Consider the following 19,332-nt stretch of genomic DNA (forward strand, 5'->3'; position numbering starts at 1 on the left):
GTGAGTCAGAACTTTCAAGAAGGCAAGGTAAATTTACAGGAACAAAATTCATTTCTAATTCCCAATCCATTAAATTAGAAAGGCCAGAGATGTGACCATCACACTTTTTAGGTTGTACTCCATCTGAGCTGCACGAAGCAGGCAGCAGACATAGGCTGAGTATCTACCATCAGGGCAGTGAGGGAGCTGGACTAGGCATTCTCACCAGAGTGGTTCCCACTGGGCTTGGTGGCAAGAGTGTTGAATGTAGTAAGCAACTAGCTCCCCCTTTAGGTCAGTTGTTGGTATGCAAGTCAAAAAAAGGAAATAATTATGAAAAAAGTTTTGAAGCAACAAAAACATTGGCAAGTATTGAAATAGATTTTCTTTTTAAAATCCATTTGTTAAACATGTATCCAAGCCTTTTCAGATGGCAGTACTGCTTAAGTAACAAACCCCAGGTATCTTGACTAGTATAACCCATCAAAATATGTTAAACTGAGTTATTGATCTTTGTAAGATTGTTTTTATTATTATGTTTCACTTTTATGCTCATTCCTAAACTGCGTTCCGATGCATCCCTCCCAATATCACTCCTCATTTCTCAGAGTATCAGTTTTATTTCTTGAAACCTTATAAAAGAGCATTATCCATCAAGAGATCTGGAGTGCAAAGATTGTTTACTGTGATTGCATTTGTAACCCAGCTTAACTGGAGTCTGTATAAGCAGCCCTCAGTCTCTGGTAATAGAATAATGTAACATGAAACAGACTCTTCGGCCAAACTCGTCCACTTGCCCGCACTTGGCTCATATCCTTCCAAACCTTTCCTATTCACATACTTATCCAAATACCTCTTAGATGTTGTAACTGTACCTGCATCCACCACTTCCTCTGGAAATTCATTCCACACGCAAACCATCTTCTATGTAAAAATGTTGCCTCTCGTTTCCTTTTTAAATCTTTTGCCTGTCAGCTTAAAAATATGCCCCCTAGTTTTGAACTTCCCCACATAGTGCAAAGACTCTTGCTATTCACCTTATCCATGCCCCTCATGATTTTATAAACTTCCTATGCTCCAGTGTACAAAAAGTCCCAACCTACTTTTTTGACTCAAACCCTCCATTCCCAGCAACATCATAGTAAATCTTTTCTGAACCCTCTCCAGTTTAATAATATCCTTGCTATAGCAGGCGACCAGAACTGCACAAAGTACTCCAGAAGAGGCCTCACTAATGCCCTATAGAACCTCATCATAGAACGTCTCAACACCTCTACTCCAAAGGTCTGAGCAATGAATGCAAGCTTGTTAAACACCTTTTTAAACACCCTGTCCACCTGTAATGGAAGTTTCAAAAAATAATGTACCCAACCCCCTTGGCCTCTGTTCTGTAACACTACCCAGTTTCCTCATTGAAAATCCTTCTCTTCACTGGATGTGTTTTTGGAGACCACAGCTCAACTGGTCAGAGGACGACTATTTGAAGTAGATTCCTGATCAGGTACCTTCCTGTCTTGAAGAGTCTTCTGGTTGTAGTGCAAATCTCTGGTTGTAGGCGATTTGCAGTTCAAAGTTATCGTATTGTGCATCCAACTCTCTAATAGCATGTTCTAGTTGGAAATGTCACTTTGTTGTGCGCTTTGCTGGTAATTATCTGGTGATGATCTGATGAATATACCTTTCCAAGGTAAAATTAATTGAAATGGTGGTTCTTTTCTCTGTTTGAATCTGCGATGCAAGAGGCTAAGTTTAATTTATTTTGTTCTTCAGAAATGGGTATACGGAAAAGTGTGTAATGAACAATTACTTTGGTATTGGATTGGATGCAAAAATTTCTCTTGATTTCAACAACAAACGGGATGAACATCCAGAAAAATGCAGGTGAGAAAACCAGTAATCAATAGAGTGCTGTCCTGAAAAAATGGCCATTTTGTCACTACTCAAAAGCTGCTGGTTTAACCCTTTCCCACCAAAGTTCACCTTTCAAATTGCACAAAGAGAGGGTCATTGACGTCAGAAAAGAAGCACAGAGTCTGAATTTGGCAGACACATTCTAGCTAAGTGTGCTTCAAATTCCTACATTGCTCATCAGATTAAATCCAAGAATTTCCAGTTCCACTTAGAGTCATAGAGATGTACAGCATGGAATAGACCCTTCCATCCAACCCGTCCATCCCAACCAGCTATCCCAACCCAATCTAGTCCCACCTGCCAGCACCTTGTCCATATCCCTCTAAACCCTTCCTATTTATATACCCATCCAGATGCCTTTTAAATGTTGTAATTGTACCAGCCTCCACCACTTCCTCTGGCAGCTCCTTCCTTACATGTACCACCCTCTGCGTGAAAATGTTGCCCCTTAGATCTCCTTTAAATCTTTCTGCTCTCACCTTAAACATATGGCCTCTAGATTTGGACTCACCCACCCCAGGGAAAAGACTTGGTCTACTTATCCTATCCATGCCCCTCATGATTTTATAAACCTCTATAAGGTCACTCCTCAGCCTCCGATGCTCCAGGGAAAACAGCCCAGTCTATTCAACGTCTCCCTATGGCTCAAATCCTTCAACCCTGGCAACCTCCTTGTAAATTTTTCCTGAACCCTTTCAAGTTTAACAACATCTTTCCGATAGGAAGGAGACCAGAATTGCACGCAGTATTCCAAAAGTGGCAGAAACAATGTCCTGTACAGCCACAATATGACCTTCCAACTCCTGTACTCAATGCTCTGACCAATAAAAGAAAGCATACCAAACACCTTCTTCACTATCCTATTTAACTGCAACTCCACTTTCAATGAACTATGAACCTGCACTCCAAGGTCTCTTTGTTCAGCAACACTCCCTAGGACTTTGCCAATAAGTGTATAAGTCCTGCTAAGATTTGCTTTCCCAAAATGCAGCACCTTGCATTTATCTGAATTAAACTCCATCTGCCACTCCTCAGCCCATTTGCCCATCTGATCACAGTCCCATTGTAATCTGAGATGACCTTCTTCGCTGTCCACTACACCTCCAATGTTGGTGTCATCTGTAAACTTACTAACTGTACCTCTTATGCTTACATCCAAATCATTATATATATGACAAAAAGTAGTGGACCTGGTAGTGATCCCTGTGGCACTTCACTAGTCACAGGCCTCCCTTCTGAAAAGCAGCCCTCCACCACCACCCTCTGTCTTCTACCTTTGAGCCAGTTCTGTATCCAAATGGATAGTTCTCCCTGTATTCCATGAGCTCTAACCTTGCTAACCAGTATCCAATGGGGAACCTTGTCGAACACCTTACCTATGCTGCATCTCTAAGTCTTCCTTCGTCAAATATTTTTATTTTTTCAGTCCAACTCCACCCAGACTCTATACCAAATTATCCTTTCATTATGCTTCACAATTCCTCTCCTACTTCAAGCCTCCATCTATCCAACAAATTTCCATATTCCTGATACTATAGCTAATTATTCTGCCAAGACTTCACCAGTTTCTGTCCTAACAGATCAGCTCTATATTCAGTATTGTACTGCAGCGTTACTTGCACCTGGCATTGACTGGCTGTATGCAGGGGAACAGGTGTTGACAGACAGGTTATTTCAGATGCAGTGTTGATGAGCAGTGTGCCACAGACTCAGGTCAACTGTCAGTATACCTGGGATGTAGTGTTGACTGTCAATATGTCTGGAATGTGCTTTTACTGTCAGTATGCCCAGGTTTCAGTGTTAACCGTCAGTATGCCTGGGATTTGGTGTTGACTGTTGGAATGCCTGGGATTTGGGGTTGACTGTTGGAATGCCTGGGATTTGGGGTTGACTGTTGGAATGCCTGGGATTTGGGGTTGACTGTCAATATGTTGGGTTTCAGCAGTAACCAGTCGGTCATTATTGATGGGTGGCATAGCTGCATACTAGGTAGCTCGTACCCAGCAATATAACTTGTTTTATTGACCACTGGTTCAATATGAACTGGCTATACAAGTGAGAAGTGATGGAATTTGGTTTTGATGCTTGGTGTCTCCTTGAACTGTATTTAACTTTTTATAGTATTTCCTCAGGAGTCGTACAAAAAACATGATGTGGTATGGGGTTCTTGGAACTAAGGAGTTGCTGCATAGAACCTACAAAAACCTCGAGCAGAAAGTACTATTGGAGGTGGGCATTTAATTTACTTTCACCAACTCTTGAACATTTGACCTTGGTGACCTTTTTGAATAATGTATTTCAAATTAACCTTCAAATAAGGGACGTTAGAGCTGGTGGACTAAGCATTGTGCTCAGGACTTCTGCCTAGTGGACAGCATGAGTCAGATATCATCCAGCTCCCACTCTGCATTTTCCCATTTTGGATCTCTATATGAATTTTGCCCAGCCACAACACTCAGTTCTAATTCAGAGGTTTGATGTTTGAGTTGGGGTTTAGAGTACGCAATCTGGGCTGTTTTTGGTGCAGTGCTGAGGGCTGCTATCTTTCAGATGAGACATTAAATGCAGGTCCTTTCTGACAGCTTAAATGGATGTAAAATATTTCTTGACATTATTTGAAGAAGTTCTCTTGTGGCCTGGGCACTATTTCTTCCTTGGAGACAATGATCTAAAACTCATTAACAAATCAGTTTATCAAATTGCTAATTGAGATTTTGCTGTCTGGAGTTTGGACATTCTCTCCGTGTCTGCGTGGATTTCCTCCGGGTGCTCCCGTTTCCTCCCACTGCTCAAAGATGTGCAGGTTAGGTGAATTGGCTATGCTAAATTGCCCATTGTGATCAGGGATATATAGGTTAGGTGCATTAGTCAGGAGAAATGTGGGGTAATAGGGTAGGGTAATGAGTCTGGGTGGGATACTCTTCAAAGGGCCCGTGTGGACTTGTTGGGCTAAAGGGCCTGTTTCAACGCTGTCGAGTATCTGTGCCATCTGATATACCATTAGAGAGTAAAACTCGCTACCCATTGTTCTATCATGTACTTCTAATTAGTTAGAGCATGAGTTAGACACAGCAAGAGAATCCATCTATACTTCTCAGATCTCACCTGTGTATATATGATACACATATGAATTTCACTGCCTATAGTGATTGTCCTTTACTTGTTACCTTGCTGAGGAAGAGTCTTTGTGACAGGATTGAGGGAGCGCTTTATCCTACAGTCTCACATTTGTGCTAACTGAACGTGGATTACACAAAGATTTTTAAATCTAGGATTCCAGCACAGTACTGGTGATGTAGAGTGATATACCAGCAATCCAGGGCTAGATTTGAATTCAAGTTCCAGTGGTGGCAGTCTGATATGTAGCCTGCTGTATTACAAAGTGCCATTGTGTGAAACGGCACTTTCTAACTTTGTATTACCTAGTCTGAGTGTCTCACCCCATTTGGATTAATGCATTCAACGTTTGGTGCTGAACCTCAGGAAAGCTATTTTGGCTCTGCAGTGTTGGGGGGAAAGATTCACAAAAACAGTACTAGGGCTAAAAGAAAATTATGTTATGTGGACAAGTTGTATTAATTTGGTTGATACATACACAGTTTAAATGGATGAGGAGTGATCTAAATGGGATGCTAAAAATTAGAAATTAATTCATTAATGCAGGGAAACTACTTTGGTGGGAGGACCTGACTCCTAGGTTAGGTGCAAAAACAAACGTGCAGTGGACGGTTTGCATCTCACTACCTGAAGGATATTGATGATTCTACTGACTGTTCAAATGTCTCTACACATGTGCTTTTCTTGATTCACCGGTGTTGTTGATGGCTGAATCTTAAGATTGTTTCCTGGTTATCTCATTCATCTTCACAATATGCTGCCATTTTCTTTCAAAGAAACCAATTCAAATTTGCATTTAATATCATTGTTAGGCACAGTGCATTGACATTAACTTGACTGTATTCAGATAATGAAACAACATATCTGAACTGCTGTAAGATGGATTTTGTAAAGGTCAGTCTAGTTCCACTAATTCCGTTAAATATTCAAACTAAAATTTTTGTGTTACTCATAAAGAAAAATGTTTCAAGTGCAAGCTCCATTTCACAACTTAGAGTTGGATTTTGCGAATGATAAATTTGTTATGTATGCAATTTATTTTGATACTGCATTCATGATTTACGATAAATAAGGCAACATGAAATGCCACTGTAACTCACAAGTACCGCACATTAATGTGCAATAATTGAGAATTTATAGTGTTTACAGTAAGTCTAATTTATTTCTATTAAAGCCTACGATCATTTCCCTCGTGACTGAGCTGAATAAAGCATTAAATAGCTGAACCATGTGCTCCTGAAGAATTATTATTTAGTTGAGGCAAACAACATGCACCCAAAATTGCCTTAAATGCAAACAGTGCATAGCTTTGGAAGAGGAGAGGAGAAAATTGGACTTTGGCATGTATCCAGTTACTACAGTGTACAACATCATCATCATTATGAGATTATGTCTTGTGTTTTAAAATACACTGCTGTAATTATTAATGGTTGGCTGTGTGGACTGTGTGTTATTTTAGTTGCTGTGTCTGTTACAAATACAGTTAAAATCCTTTAAAAGTCAAACGAGTCACACCTGAGTTCAAACTGTTCTTCATTTGGTGTTACAATACCTTTCCACAGGAGTCATTGTGCAGTGCTCCGAAGTGGGAACCCTGACCACTGTTCCCTTCCCTAACCCAAGGCCTCCGTGGCTGATTCTAATACGAGCTTACTGCTATTTCTTTGAAACTAGTTAACTCTAAGAATCAAACCTAGAACAAAATACTGCGGCACGGTGGCTCAGTGGTTAACACTGCTCTCTTGCAGCACTAGGGTCCCAGGTTCGGGTGACAGTCTGTGTGGAGTTTGCACATTCTCCCTGTGTCTGCGTGCGTTTCCTCTGGGTGCTCCGGTTTCCTCCCACAGGTCAGGTGAATCGGTCATGTTAAATTGCCCATAGTGTTAGATGCATTAGATGCAGAGGGAAATGGTGGGTTACTCTGCGGAGGGTCGGTGTGGACTTGTTGGACTGAAGGGCCTGTTTCTACACTGTCTAATCTAATCAACCCTCAGCATGATATACTGATCATTGCTCCCAAACTCAATACAAAGATTGCAGAAAGAGAGTCAAAACAAATACTGGTAACCACAGGAATGCAGGCAGATTTGGGTCACTGTTGAAGATGCAGATATTCTGAAACAGATATTTTGAGCCTGTAATGTACCGTTCAAAATGGAGGCTGTTGTTTCATGAACTTCTACATGATTGACTCCGTACAGTTTGTTTATTCATGATGTGCACTTTACTTACGAAAGACATTGCATTGTTATTAAAGTCAGCTTCAGTGGAATAAAGGCCAGTGTGGACTGATTGGACAGAATAACTTATTTCTGTTGTATATTCCATCTAAAATAGATTTGAATTGGAACCATGTCTTAACTTCTAAGATTGGATTATGTAAATTAATGTGCTTTTGACTGCCTTGAAGCTTGTTTTACAGAATGAGAAAGATTGTTAATTATGATTGCAGTAGTAGATTGAGTTTAATTGAGATAAGTGTGAGGTATTGTATTTTGTAAGGCAAACCAGGGCAGGACTTATATAATTAATGGAAGGTCCCTGGGGAATGTTGCTGAACAAAGAGACCTTGGAGTGCAGATTCATAGTTCCTTGAAAGTGGAGTCGCAGTAGATTGGGTGATGATGAAGACGTATGGCATGCTTGCCTTCATTGGTCAGAACATTATGTACAGGAAGTAGGAGGTCAGGTTGTGACTAAACAGGACATTGGTTAGGCCATTTTTAGAACACTGTATACAATTCTAGTCGCACTTCTGTAGGAAAGATATTGTTAAACTTGAGAGGGTGCAGAAAGGTTCTTTGGTGGATGTTGTCGGGACTAGAAGGTTTGAGGGGTAGGGAGAGGCTGAATAGGCTGGAGTCTTTTTCCCTGAAGCATTGCAGACTGAGGGGTAATCTTATTGAGGTTAGGACCTCTATTGGATAGGACCAACCAGCCAAGGTCTTTTTCCTAGGGTTGGGAAGTCCAAAACTAGAGGACATAGGTTTAAGGTGAGAGGGGAAAGACTTAAAAAGGACCTGCACCTCATGGAGAGGGTGATGTATGTGTAGAAAGAGCTGCCAAAGAAAGTATTGAAAGCTGGTACAGTTACAACATTTGAAATGGATGGGTATATGAATAGGAAGGGTTAAGGGGGATAAGGACCAAATGCCAGCAAATGGCGCTAGGTAAAATTGGGATATCTGATTGGTGTGGACGATGTTTGCTTGCTGCATGACTCTAAGGGAATCTATCCTTAAAATCTGATCTAGGCCATTTAAGTGAAATCAGGAAACAAGTTTTCCATGCGAGAGGTGATAAAACTCTTTCCAAAAAGCTGGATACTGAGTCAACTGAAATTTTCAACATTGATCCCAAGAAAAAGCTATCAATATCAATGGGTATGGAACAAAGGAGGTAAATGGAGTAATGATATAAATCAGAATTGGCCCATTTGAATGATAGAAATATCTTGAGCAGATCCACAGTGTGAAAGTACCCTGCCTGACCCACTGGACTGTCATCTTTTGTTTCTTGACATCTGGCAGTATCTTTCACCATTAGTACTTGTTCATTGTCTGCCCACTAATCTGTGTCTTTCCTTATTACCAGCACTGAGTGATTATATGCATTGGGCTCAGGCAGGTAGACATACCACCAACTTTCCTGTATCTTTTTGCTGGAGTTCTCTTCGTACTGACATAGATAATTTCATAATGGGTTATTGACAGTATTTTGTGTTCATATTGCAGTTTGCCTTGTGCTAATGTTTCTTTCACCCTGTTGTGCAGTGTGATGGACAGCGCATCCCTTTACCAAGCCTGCAGGGCATTGCAGTACTAAATATCCCCAGCTATGCAGGTGGCACCAACTTCTGGGGTGGAACCAAGGAAGATGATGTAAGTGCAACTTAAAAGAGTTTGTATTAAATAAAAATGAGTGCAATGGCTTCCTTTCGTCTGAAATCGGATTTAAGTATCGCTGACAAGACCAACATTTATTGTCCATTCCTAATTGTCCTTGAACAAAGTGGTTTTTTAGGTCATTTCAGAAAGCAGCTCAGAGTCAGCCACATCACTGCAAGTCCTGAGTCATGTTGGCCAGTCCACGTAGGGATAGCAGATTTCCTAAAGGACATTAGTGAACCAGATGTGTTTTTGCAAAAATCAGTAATAGTTTCATGATCATCATTATATATGACAAACTTTCAAATCGAAATTTTATTAATAGAATTTAAATTCCCCCAGTTGCCCTGGTGAGATTTGAAACAGTACCTCCAAATATTTACCTGGCCTTCTGGGTTACTAGACCAGTGACACTGTAACTATGCCATAATCTTCCCAGCTTGATGAGATTACAGGCACAGTGTTCATTTTGCTGCGGAGTGAAATAGAAATTACAGAGCTAAATATTTGTATTCAGAAAGTAATGAAGCGCACTCTTTCTTATATGCTGACATCATTGTTAACTTTTGTTGATTCTTTATTCTGCAGATTTTCACTGCCCCTTCTTTTGATGATAAGATCCTTGAGGTTGTTGCTGTATTTGGCAGTATGCAGATGGCAGTCTCACGAGTTATCAACCTTCAACACCATCGAATTGCTCAAGTAAGAGAGCACATCCCTTACCCAATTGCTTCCTTTCTTTCCCTTATGTTTTCTTCCTCTTTTATCCTGACAAATATTTTGACTCCTTTGCTCACAACTTTATTGTGCCAGCAAGGAGGCTCCCACTGGCTACGCCGATGTTTATTGCCCATCCCTAACTGTGTTTGAAAAGGTGATCTGTCTTTTTGAATTATTGCACTCTGTGGGGAGTAGGTACACCCCAGTATTGAACCCCCAAGTGTCAGGATTTGTAACTGGTCCCAATGTTCTGTGAATTCCAGTAGGTTCCTTTGTGCCACTTTCCAGTTAACGCATTTAACTTTCAAGTCTCACTACATTGAAACTTGAAACACTGAAGGCAACCCCAAAATCAATACCCTTTTAGTTCTGTTCTTCAATCTATCTGTTGATGCGCAAACCTTCCTCTGAAGAATCTCACCTATTTCCAAATCATTTATTCTAACATTAAATGTGACTTTTGGCAGTATTCTTTTCCTCAACAAAATCTTTTGCAACTACTCTGTATTTGGAAAGTAGCAAATTATTCAGAATCTCGGTTGTAGCTCCAAAGGTTCATGCGACTGCCTTGACTATGGAATCCTGTCCTGTTCTATGGTTTGGCACTTACTCTCCAAGCATTTTGTGATTCTTTCTTCACAAGGCTATTCCAGAAACCTCCACATCTCACATTTTGCAAATACCACAGATCATAGCTTTAATGGTCCCCAAGTGAAACACAATTCTTAGACACAATGAATAACAAGTAATAATCAAGATAGCAGCACCATGGATACAAAACTGATTGATGGATGAAAAACAATCAGTAATGATTTATGTATATTTTTCAGGCTGGAGAAAGGTTAGTAGTGGAGTTCCACAGAGTTCAGTTTTGGGACCTCTGCTTTTGCTGATATATGTTAATGTTTTCAATCTTGGTATACTGGGGGCAATTTCCAAGTTTGTGGATGATGCAGAAGTTAGATGCATTGTAAACAGTGAGGAGGACACTGATTAACTGCAAAAGATCATTGACAATGGCAGTGGTCGGACAATGGTCCTGAAGGGATGTGCTCTGGAAATTGTCACACATCTAAGCTGTTCCAGTGCACCTAAAGCACTGGCATCTCCCTGACCATGTGAAAAATTGGTAGGGAAAATTCTGTAAAAAAAAAGCAGGGCAAATTTAGCCTGGCCATTTACCACTCTATTTACCACTCCATTTATCAATCTACTTTCCATCACTGAAGTGATGGGAGGTGTCATCAGCAATGCTGTCAGGCTTCACTTGCTTCACAATAACCTGCTCACTGACTCAGTTTGGGTTCTGCAAGGGCCTCAGCTCCTTAGTTCATGTCAGCCTTGATTCAAACATGGGGTGAAGAGCTGAATTCCAGAGGTCAGGTGAAAGTGACTGCCCTTAACATCAAGGTCTGAGTGTGGCATCCAGGAGCCTTAGCAGAACTGGGATCAGTGACAATTTGGGGGGACATCTCTCTGCTCGTTGGAGGTAAACCGGGCACGAAGGCAGAAGATTGTGGTTTTTGGAGGTCAATCACCTCAATTCTGGAACAAATCTGACCTAACCATTTTCAGCAGCTTCATCAGTGATTTTCCTTCCATCACAAGGTCAGTAATGGGAATGTTCAGTGATGAATTCATAATGCTCATCCCCATTTGTTCTGCTCAGATACAGGTGCATTGCATGCCCAACTGCATCAAGATCTGGACATTGTTCAGGCTTGGGCTGACAAGAGGCAGTAACATTTGTGCCACGCAAGTGTCAGGCAATGACAATCTCCAGCAAGAATTTAATCATCAGCCCTTGACAATCAATGACATTATCATGACTGAATCCCCCAGCAGTCTGGGGTTTACCATTGACTAGAAACTGAACAAACTAGCCTTGTAAATACTGTGAATACAAGAGGTCAATGGTAGAAGTTAAGAACGTGATAACAAATAACTCATTTCCTGACCCCCAAAGCCTGTCCACCATCTACATGTCACAAATCAGGAGTGTGATAGAATACTCCTTACAGGATGAATCTACCAGCCTGGATGAGTGCAACTCCAAAAATACTCAAGAAGCTCACAACAATCCAGGACAAGGCAGCTGCTTGATTGGCACTACATAAATTTGGTGGGCGGCACGGTGGCACAGTGGTTAGCACTGCTGCCTCACAGCGCCAGAGACCAGGGTTCAGTTCCCGCCTCAGGCGACTGACTGTGTGGAGTTTGAGCATTCTCCCCGTGTCTGCGTGGGTTTCCTCCGGGTGCTCCGGTTTCCTCCCACAGTCCAAAGATGTGCAGGTTAGGTGAATTGGCCATGCTAAATTGCCCGTAGTGTTAGGTGAAAGGGTAAGTGTAGGGGTTTGGGTGGGTTACACTTCAGCGGATCGGTGTGGACTTGTTGGGCCGAAGGGCCTGTTTCCACACTGTAGGTAATCTAATCTAATCTAAATAAGCATTCACTGCCTCCATCACTGATGCACAGTTGCAGCAGTGTGTTCTGTATATAACGTGCAATGCAAAAATTCAGCAAAGCTCCTCAGACAACTCCTTCCTATCATTTAAAAGGACAAGAGCATGTAGGAACATCGCTACTTGCGGTTTTCTCTTCAAGCTACTCACAGTGCTGAAGTAGTCAAAAATCACACAATATCAGGTTATAGTCCGACAGGTTTATCTGAAAACACCAGCTTTTGGAGCACTGCTCCTACACCTTTACATCATGCTAACTTGGTAATATATCACCATTCCTTCACCTCGCATACCATTAACCTTGACATTGTGGTTCTATCTACACCAAATGATAACAGCATTCCACAGACTGCTCACCAACCCTTTTTCAAGGGTAAGTAGGGATGAGTCATAGTCAGCGAGTGACAGGCACATCCCATGAGTGAATTTTCTTAAAATATTTGTGGTGTTAATAAGCCTATAGTGTGCAAGAGCAAGGAGGTTAAGCTGAATTTGTCTAAGCCAGAGCTCAGCTGGAATATTGTATGAAGTTGGAGGCACCATATTTGGGAAGGATGTGAAAACATTGAAGAGTATGCAGAACAGATTTAAGAGAATGTTTCCAGGCAGAGAAACTTAAGTTATGAAGATAGATTAGAGAAATTGATTGTTTTCCTTGGAGAGAAAAAGGCTGAGAAGAGATTTGAAAGAAGTTTTCAAAATCATCAGGAGACTGGGTAAAGTGGATCGGGAGCAATTTTTTCCATCTTATAACATGATCAGGAACAAGAGGATTCAAATATAAGGTAATTTGCGAAAGAAGCAAATGTGATTGAGGAACATTTTTTTCACACAATAAGACTTAGGGTCTGAAATGCTATCCGGATGCGTGGTGGAGGCAGGTTCATTTGAGGCTTTCAAGCGGGCACTGGATGATTATTTAAATAAAAATACTATTCAGGTTCAGTTGGAAAGGCAAGAACTTGGCACTAAGTTATAATGCTCATTCAGAGAGATGGTGTTGACACAATGGGCCAAATAGCTGCCTCCTGTGCCGTAGCGATTCTGCAAAATCTTATTTATGTAACCCCATAAACATAAGTTGGGGCAATGCAACCTCAAAACTCTACTATATATCGGGGTAAACTCTACACCTCACATTCCTTTCTCATGACTCATTTCTAACCAATAAATTCACTGCTGTATTTATACACTAGCCAACCTCTAAAGAAAGAAAAATCAATCAGAGAATGTTCCTTATGTAAGTAGTTACTGATTCCAAACAACCTGTCAAGAATACTGTCAATAACACCCCAAGCTACAGAGCTGGCAATGCAAACAGGCTTCAGACTGAAGGGTAAAGCTTAAGTAAAAAGCCACCTGTACTTGTGGGCGGCACGGTGGCACAGTGGTTAGCACTGCAGCCTCACAGCGCCTGAGACCCGGGTTCAGTTCCCGACTCAGGTGACCGACTGTGTGGAGTTTGCACGTTCTCCCCGTGTCTGCGTGGGTTTCCTCCGGGTGCTCCGGTTTCCTCCCACAGTCCAAAGATGTGCGGGTCAGGTGAATTGGCCGTGCTAAATTGTCCGTTGTGTTAGGTAAGGGGTAAATGTAAGGGTATGGGTGGGTAGCGCTTCGGCAGGTCGGTGTGGACTTGTTGGGCCGAAGGGCCTGTTTCCACACTGTAAGTAATCTAATCTAATCTAATGTGGGCGGCACGGTGGCACAGTGGTTAGCACTGCAGCCTCACAGCGCCTGAGACCCGGGTTCAGTTCCCGACTCAGGTGACCGACTGTGTGGAGTTTGCACGTTCTCCCCGTGTCTGCGTGGGTTTCCACACTGTAAGTAATCTAATCTATAACTGTGAAACACAAGCCACTGCTTGTATAGTTAGAGCAATGGTATAGGGAATGGAATCAGAATTGGAATTGTGGAGTAGAACCCAAAAAAATAAAGTGAACGTTAAACCTGTAGAATAGTAGTAAAATCTGGTGGCCTATAAATTAAGATCCATTTTGCATTGTTAACTCAGTGCACTCTGAATTGGTGTAGAAATTCTCAGAGGTTAGAAATAATTAACTTTCCCAGTGTTACTCACATCCTGACAGCAAATAAACTAAGATAAGAAAGAATGCAGCTGCTAAAGCTGAGAATGTGATTGTTTATTCATAGATTTCAACAGCAGAAGCTGATTAATCTCCTCAGTACTTTTGCTTTTTTGTCTCAAGTGCTGTGAAGTCACCTATTTGCTAGGTAATAGCAATATGTAAAATGGCTTCATGTGCTTTTTAACAGAGCAGTTGTAAGTGCGAGACTTGGCAAATTGTAAATCAGCCTTTGGTGCAATTTAGGCTCCTGCTTTACCTAAGGACTTGTTTTTGTCCCACTTCTGCCTCTAGTGTCGTGCTGTAAAGATCACAATCCTCGGTGATGAAGGAGTACCGGTGCAAGTGGATGGAGAAGCCTGGATCCAGTCCCCTGGCTACATCAAAATCATTCACAAGAACCGTGCACAGATGCTAACCAGGGATAGGGTACATATCAGCTCAAATGTGGTTTTTTTTATCGGTTCTTGTGGTGTGGATGCAACTGGCTAAGCTAGCATTTCTTGTCCATAGAGTTAACCACATTCCTGTGAATCTGAAATCACGTGTAGACCAGACCAGACCAGATAGGGACAACAAATTTCCTTCCCTAAAGAACATTGGTGAACCAATGGGTTTAAGTACCAAATTTGGAGCATGACTAATACTTACAACAGGGTTAAATGAGAAACGAACCAGTACATCGAAAATGTTCCACTCTGTAGATGTAAAGGAAATCGTTCAGTAAGGGCCCATGGAGCCAAAGTATCACTGTATTGATATTGAGTAGATGATCCCCATCAATGATCATAGCACACTCCAGTACACATTTGAAATGACACACTAAAATTACACATATCTTTGTTTGTTGATTGAAAATCCTAGCTTCAAAGCTTTTGCCTGACCATATAGAAACATCTAATAAATACATTGATACATAGAAATGTATCTTATGTATGGAATCAGATTTTAACATCTGCCTTAATCTGATGTTTTCAATCAGTTATCTCCTGAAGTTTATTTTGTGGTATAGTGCTTGGTGTTTTTTTCTGAAACACTTTATTAAACTTTGAACTGTGATACCAGGTGAAAATGCAAAGCTTGCAATATCATGATGAACTGGGAGACAGAAACTGCAGGGCACCAATATTACAAGGATTGCTGCAATTTCTTCTTGTCCAACCATGTTATGCAGCTGTAGTTTGGATTTGGTGAAATGATTTTGTGGGAGGATGGCTTTTAATGTTAATCACATATTGTGATTGGGTATTCTCTTGCCACAGGCTTTTGAGAGTACCCTCAAGTCTTGGGAAGACAAGCAGAAATGTGAACTACCTCGCCCATCCTCTCAACATGCCTTGCAACCTGAGATAGTTTCAGAAGAGGAAGCTGCTGAGATCAATCAATTTGGCCGAGCGGCTGGAACACTCATCCACAGGTACGAGAGTCAGCAGAAGACCAATCCCAGGCACTGATCTATCTGATTTGTTATCTGGCAAAACTTTTAACATCATACAATCATGGAGACACAGAAGATGGCCATTTGACCCATTGAGTCCATGTGTCTGTCTTCAGGCTGGAGAGCCAAGGGTAGGCATTTCACGCTGAGACTCTGCTTTAGAGGCAAGAGTCTGGGAAGGCCTCAAATTCTAGACATTGTGTAACATCATATACTGACCACTGCCTGATGATGAAAGAGTCGGTTTATTTTGCACCATCGACATACTAAAGTGGGGGACGAATCTCCAACTAAAGTTAAACACGACTTATTATGCCACATTGGGCAGTCCAGTAGGCTAATTGAAGTAGAGCCGGGGATATGAGAGCCATAAACTTTTCATTCCACAGTCAAACAAATTTTTTAAAACTCTGTAATCATACCTGTGACACTCAATGCCAATGTTAACATTGCAAAGGGGAGTTGAAGAATGCCTGTCAGTTACATGATATATTGTGGAGAACCAATTAAGAATTATAAGTTGTCTATTTTATATTGTAAAGGGCATCATGTTACTTGGGATAAAGTCAGAGTTATAAGCTGTTTTTTAATACTGTAGTTATAGAGGCCAGGGTAAGAGGTAACGGCTGTATGGTTGATGGGGAAATGATGGCTCCCATCCAGCGTGCACCCATTTAAGCCCTTGGTCGTAAAGGTCAATCAGCACCAGGTTTCTTCCTTTGATCCTGACCTGTGCTTTGTTGTTATTTTCTCGTCAGTTTTTGGATTTGGCTGGCTTGGCAGCAAACCTCTCAGTCCAGAAAAATGTTTATCTTCTTTACCATGGAGCAACCCCATTTTGGCCAACCTTGCATTCATTACTCTGCTTTACATTTCCCAAAGTTATGGACTGAGCCAGACCCCCTTAAAACATTTCAAGAAAATAGCCCAGACCCTAATTTTTCCAGGTGTTTTAAGCAGGTGTAAGTTAATATTCCAGGAGTGATGCAGCTGGCCCAACCACTTCATATTAAACAAAACAGCATTTATTTGCAAGATTACCGAATGAAACAGAAACTAAAGAGAACAGAATGTAGAATAACTTAACCTATCTGAAAACCCAACAGATTATCCCAACTTAATGATGCTATTCCAAACACTTGCAACAATCCCTATAAACGCCTGTTAGGAAAAAAAGGAAAAATCCAATACAAGTTCTTACAGGAGAAATGTCAGAGAAAAAGGATCAGCATGGACCTGCTTCTTTGGAACCAGCATTTTCACAACTGACTGCTTGCTCAAACCAAACCAGAGAAAAGCTGAGCTGGGAGAACTGACCACTCCCTTTCATTGTTCAAGTGTTCTTCTTAAAACTTGAAGGCGTTTTGCCTGAGGCAACATATGTTAACTATAATCAAATTGGCCTGAAAACCCTTCAAACCTAGACACCCCAGAACCTGTGTCTTTACAACCGCATTGGAAAAAAAAGTACAACATAACCTTGTTAAAGGAGCAGTGTCATCACACCAAAAATCTTCTCAAAATCTCTGACTTCCATTCTGCTAATCCGTTAGCTGACATTCCCCCTTTTTTTTGTTCCATCAATTTTTCCTCTTCCCTTGATCCAGGATTCGGGAGACAGCACAACTGCATCATACCATGGAGCAGGAGCTTGCACATGCAGTAAATGCCAGTGCCAAATCCATGGACAAAGTTTACGCAAAGTCGAAAACAACTGAGGTAAGAAATGGTGGTGAAATCTGTGATCGGTGGGGATGTGACTCTGCAGACAGAGAGATTGGATAGTCCATACAGATCGAAAGGTGAAAGATCAAGTCACTGTAGCCTTCCCAGACTATAGAGCTGCTCTCACATTAGAAATTGATGACTGCTGGGTGTTTAAGCTGAGTGTTAACACAGCTCGGATGAGCAGAGAGGTTGAGAAGTACAGTCCTTCATGATGATCAATGGAAGGAGTTGAACACACATTGTTGGCATCACTCTGCATCACAACCCAGCCAACTGTGCTAATCTATACAGATCTGTAGCTGAGTCAGACTCTGTTTCCAAGGACAAAAGTCGAAATTGCTGGAAAAGCTCAGCAGGTCTGGCAGCATCTGAGGAGAGAAATCAGAATGACAGAAATTACCCTTCCTCAGTGCTCAACCCAAAACATTAACTCTGATTTCTCTCCATAGATGCTGCCAGACCCGCTGAGTTTTTCCAGCAATTTATATTTTAGCCTCTGACTTACAGTATCTGCCGTTCTTTCAGTTTTTAAGGAATTCATCCATAACTGGTCCAGACTATGTATGGGTATTCTTAGCCGCAGCCAGGTCCAGCCAAGACACAATTTGCACTGCAATTCTAATTTGCATTAAGGCAATATAATTTTCCAAGGGGGTATTCAAAACTCATTGCAGTAATATGGACAAGATCTTATGAAGACTCTTGTTTTACTTGAATCTAAACTAGGTGGATTCTCACTTCCACATATCACAGGAAAATAGGACTTGGGAGTATGTCATTTAGGCCTTTCAATATGCTGCACCATTCAGCAAGATAATAGTTGATCTGGCTGTGGTCTTATGATCATTTTCTGGTCTGTGTGCTATAGTTCTTGACTCCTTCAATCAGCGGACACCCTCCCTTTACCCTTACTCTGTGTTTTCTGCTGCCTAACCTACGACCAAGCTATATCTTAAACTAACCTCCTAATGCGTCCTTTTATAATTTACAAAAGAGGGAGAGAGGCAGAGGGATTGAAGCAGAAGCCTGAGGCAACTGAAGTGAATGCCGCTAAAGGGAAAGTTGGGCTGCATAGCAAAAGTGAATGGAGGAAATTGCAGAGACACGGTGACATCAAGTCCAGGATGGATTTGAAGATAACACTAGATTTTACATTCCAGGTAATCACGGAGTCAGGAATGGTGGGCAATCTGGACTGAAGCTGCTAATCTCACAGAATTCTCACCTGTACATTGAAAACTGAACAGACCTCTTCAGTTGCTTCATCAATCACCTTCCCTGCATCATTATGTCAGAGAGTGACTCGATATCAAAGGCAACATTCAGGTCCTAATTCTCCACTGTCCTTGTTGCCAGTCTCCCAAGTTCCATGTAACATCATTTGCAAAAAAAATTAAAAGTATAAGAATGTAAGTAATAGGAATCAGGAATAGTCCTCTTAGCCCATCAAACCAAATGTTACATCATTCAGTAGGATCATGGCTGCTGTGATTGTGGCCTTCTTTGGATCAGGTTTTGCTCATCCATCGTGCCCATCCCTACAAATCTCCATTGAAACCACTCACCTACTGCATTAAATTCAGCGTTTTCACCCATGCTTGCAAAGTGCTATATCATCTCTCCTACCTAATCGCTGCAACTTTCTTGAGTCCTACACCCCAACTCATTGAAACTGACCGTTACAACCTTCTCCAGCCTTACGTCCCAGCTCTAAAATCCCAGCCTTCACATTTAGCTTCTTTTGCATTCTCCACTCAGATAAAGCACCTTCACCTTTTTCAGCCATTGCTCCTTTAGATTTGTTTGAAGGCTCTTGTCTTACTATCATATTACTCTTTTTGAAAAGTCTCCTCAAAATCTCTCTTTGACTAAGTAATCACCTCCCCTGACTTTTATTACAAATGGATGTTTGTTTTTTTTCTCTGTGATGGACCTTAGAATGTTTACTGTGTAGAAGGTAGTTCATCAGCACAAGATATTGTTGTATGTTTTTGAGTGATTTCTT

At 41.3% G+C, this 19,332-nt stretch overlaps 1 protein-coding gene across 8 annotated transcripts in view; it reads left to right on the plus strand.

The window, feature by feature from the left end:
• The window catches only part of LOC132821936 (diacylglycerol kinase delta-like), a 147,750-nt gene that overhangs the window by 110,245 nt on the left and 18,173 nt on the right, over window positions 1-19,332 (plus strand). For all 8 annotated transcript variants that reach the window (XM_060834919.1, XM_060834920.1, XM_060834921.1 and 5 more), the window contains 7 exons: window positions 1,750-1,860; window positions 4,023-4,119; window positions 8,781-8,888; window positions 9,483-9,596; window positions 14,456-14,590; window positions 15,424-15,578; window positions 17,207-17,318. In XM_060834919.1, coding sequence (XP_060690902.1) covers window positions 1,750-1,860; window positions 4,023-4,119; window positions 8,781-8,888; window positions 9,483-9,596; window positions 14,456-14,590; window positions 15,424-15,578; window positions 17,207-17,318 — 832 coding nt within the window. The remainder of the gene's footprint in view (window positions 1-1,749; window positions 1,861-4,022; window positions 4,120-8,780; window positions 8,889-9,482; window positions 9,597-14,455; window positions 14,591-15,423; window positions 15,579-17,206; window positions 17,319-19,332) is intronic.

The sequence above is a fragment of the Hemiscyllium ocellatum genome, chromosome 13, assembly GCF_020745735.1.
Source record: "Hemiscyllium ocellatum isolate sHemOce1 chromosome 13, sHemOce1.pat.X.cur, whole genome shotgun sequence".
Taxonomy (NCBI): Eukaryota; Metazoa; Chordata; class Chondrichthyes; order Orectolobiformes; family Hemiscylliidae; genus Hemiscyllium; species Hemiscyllium ocellatum.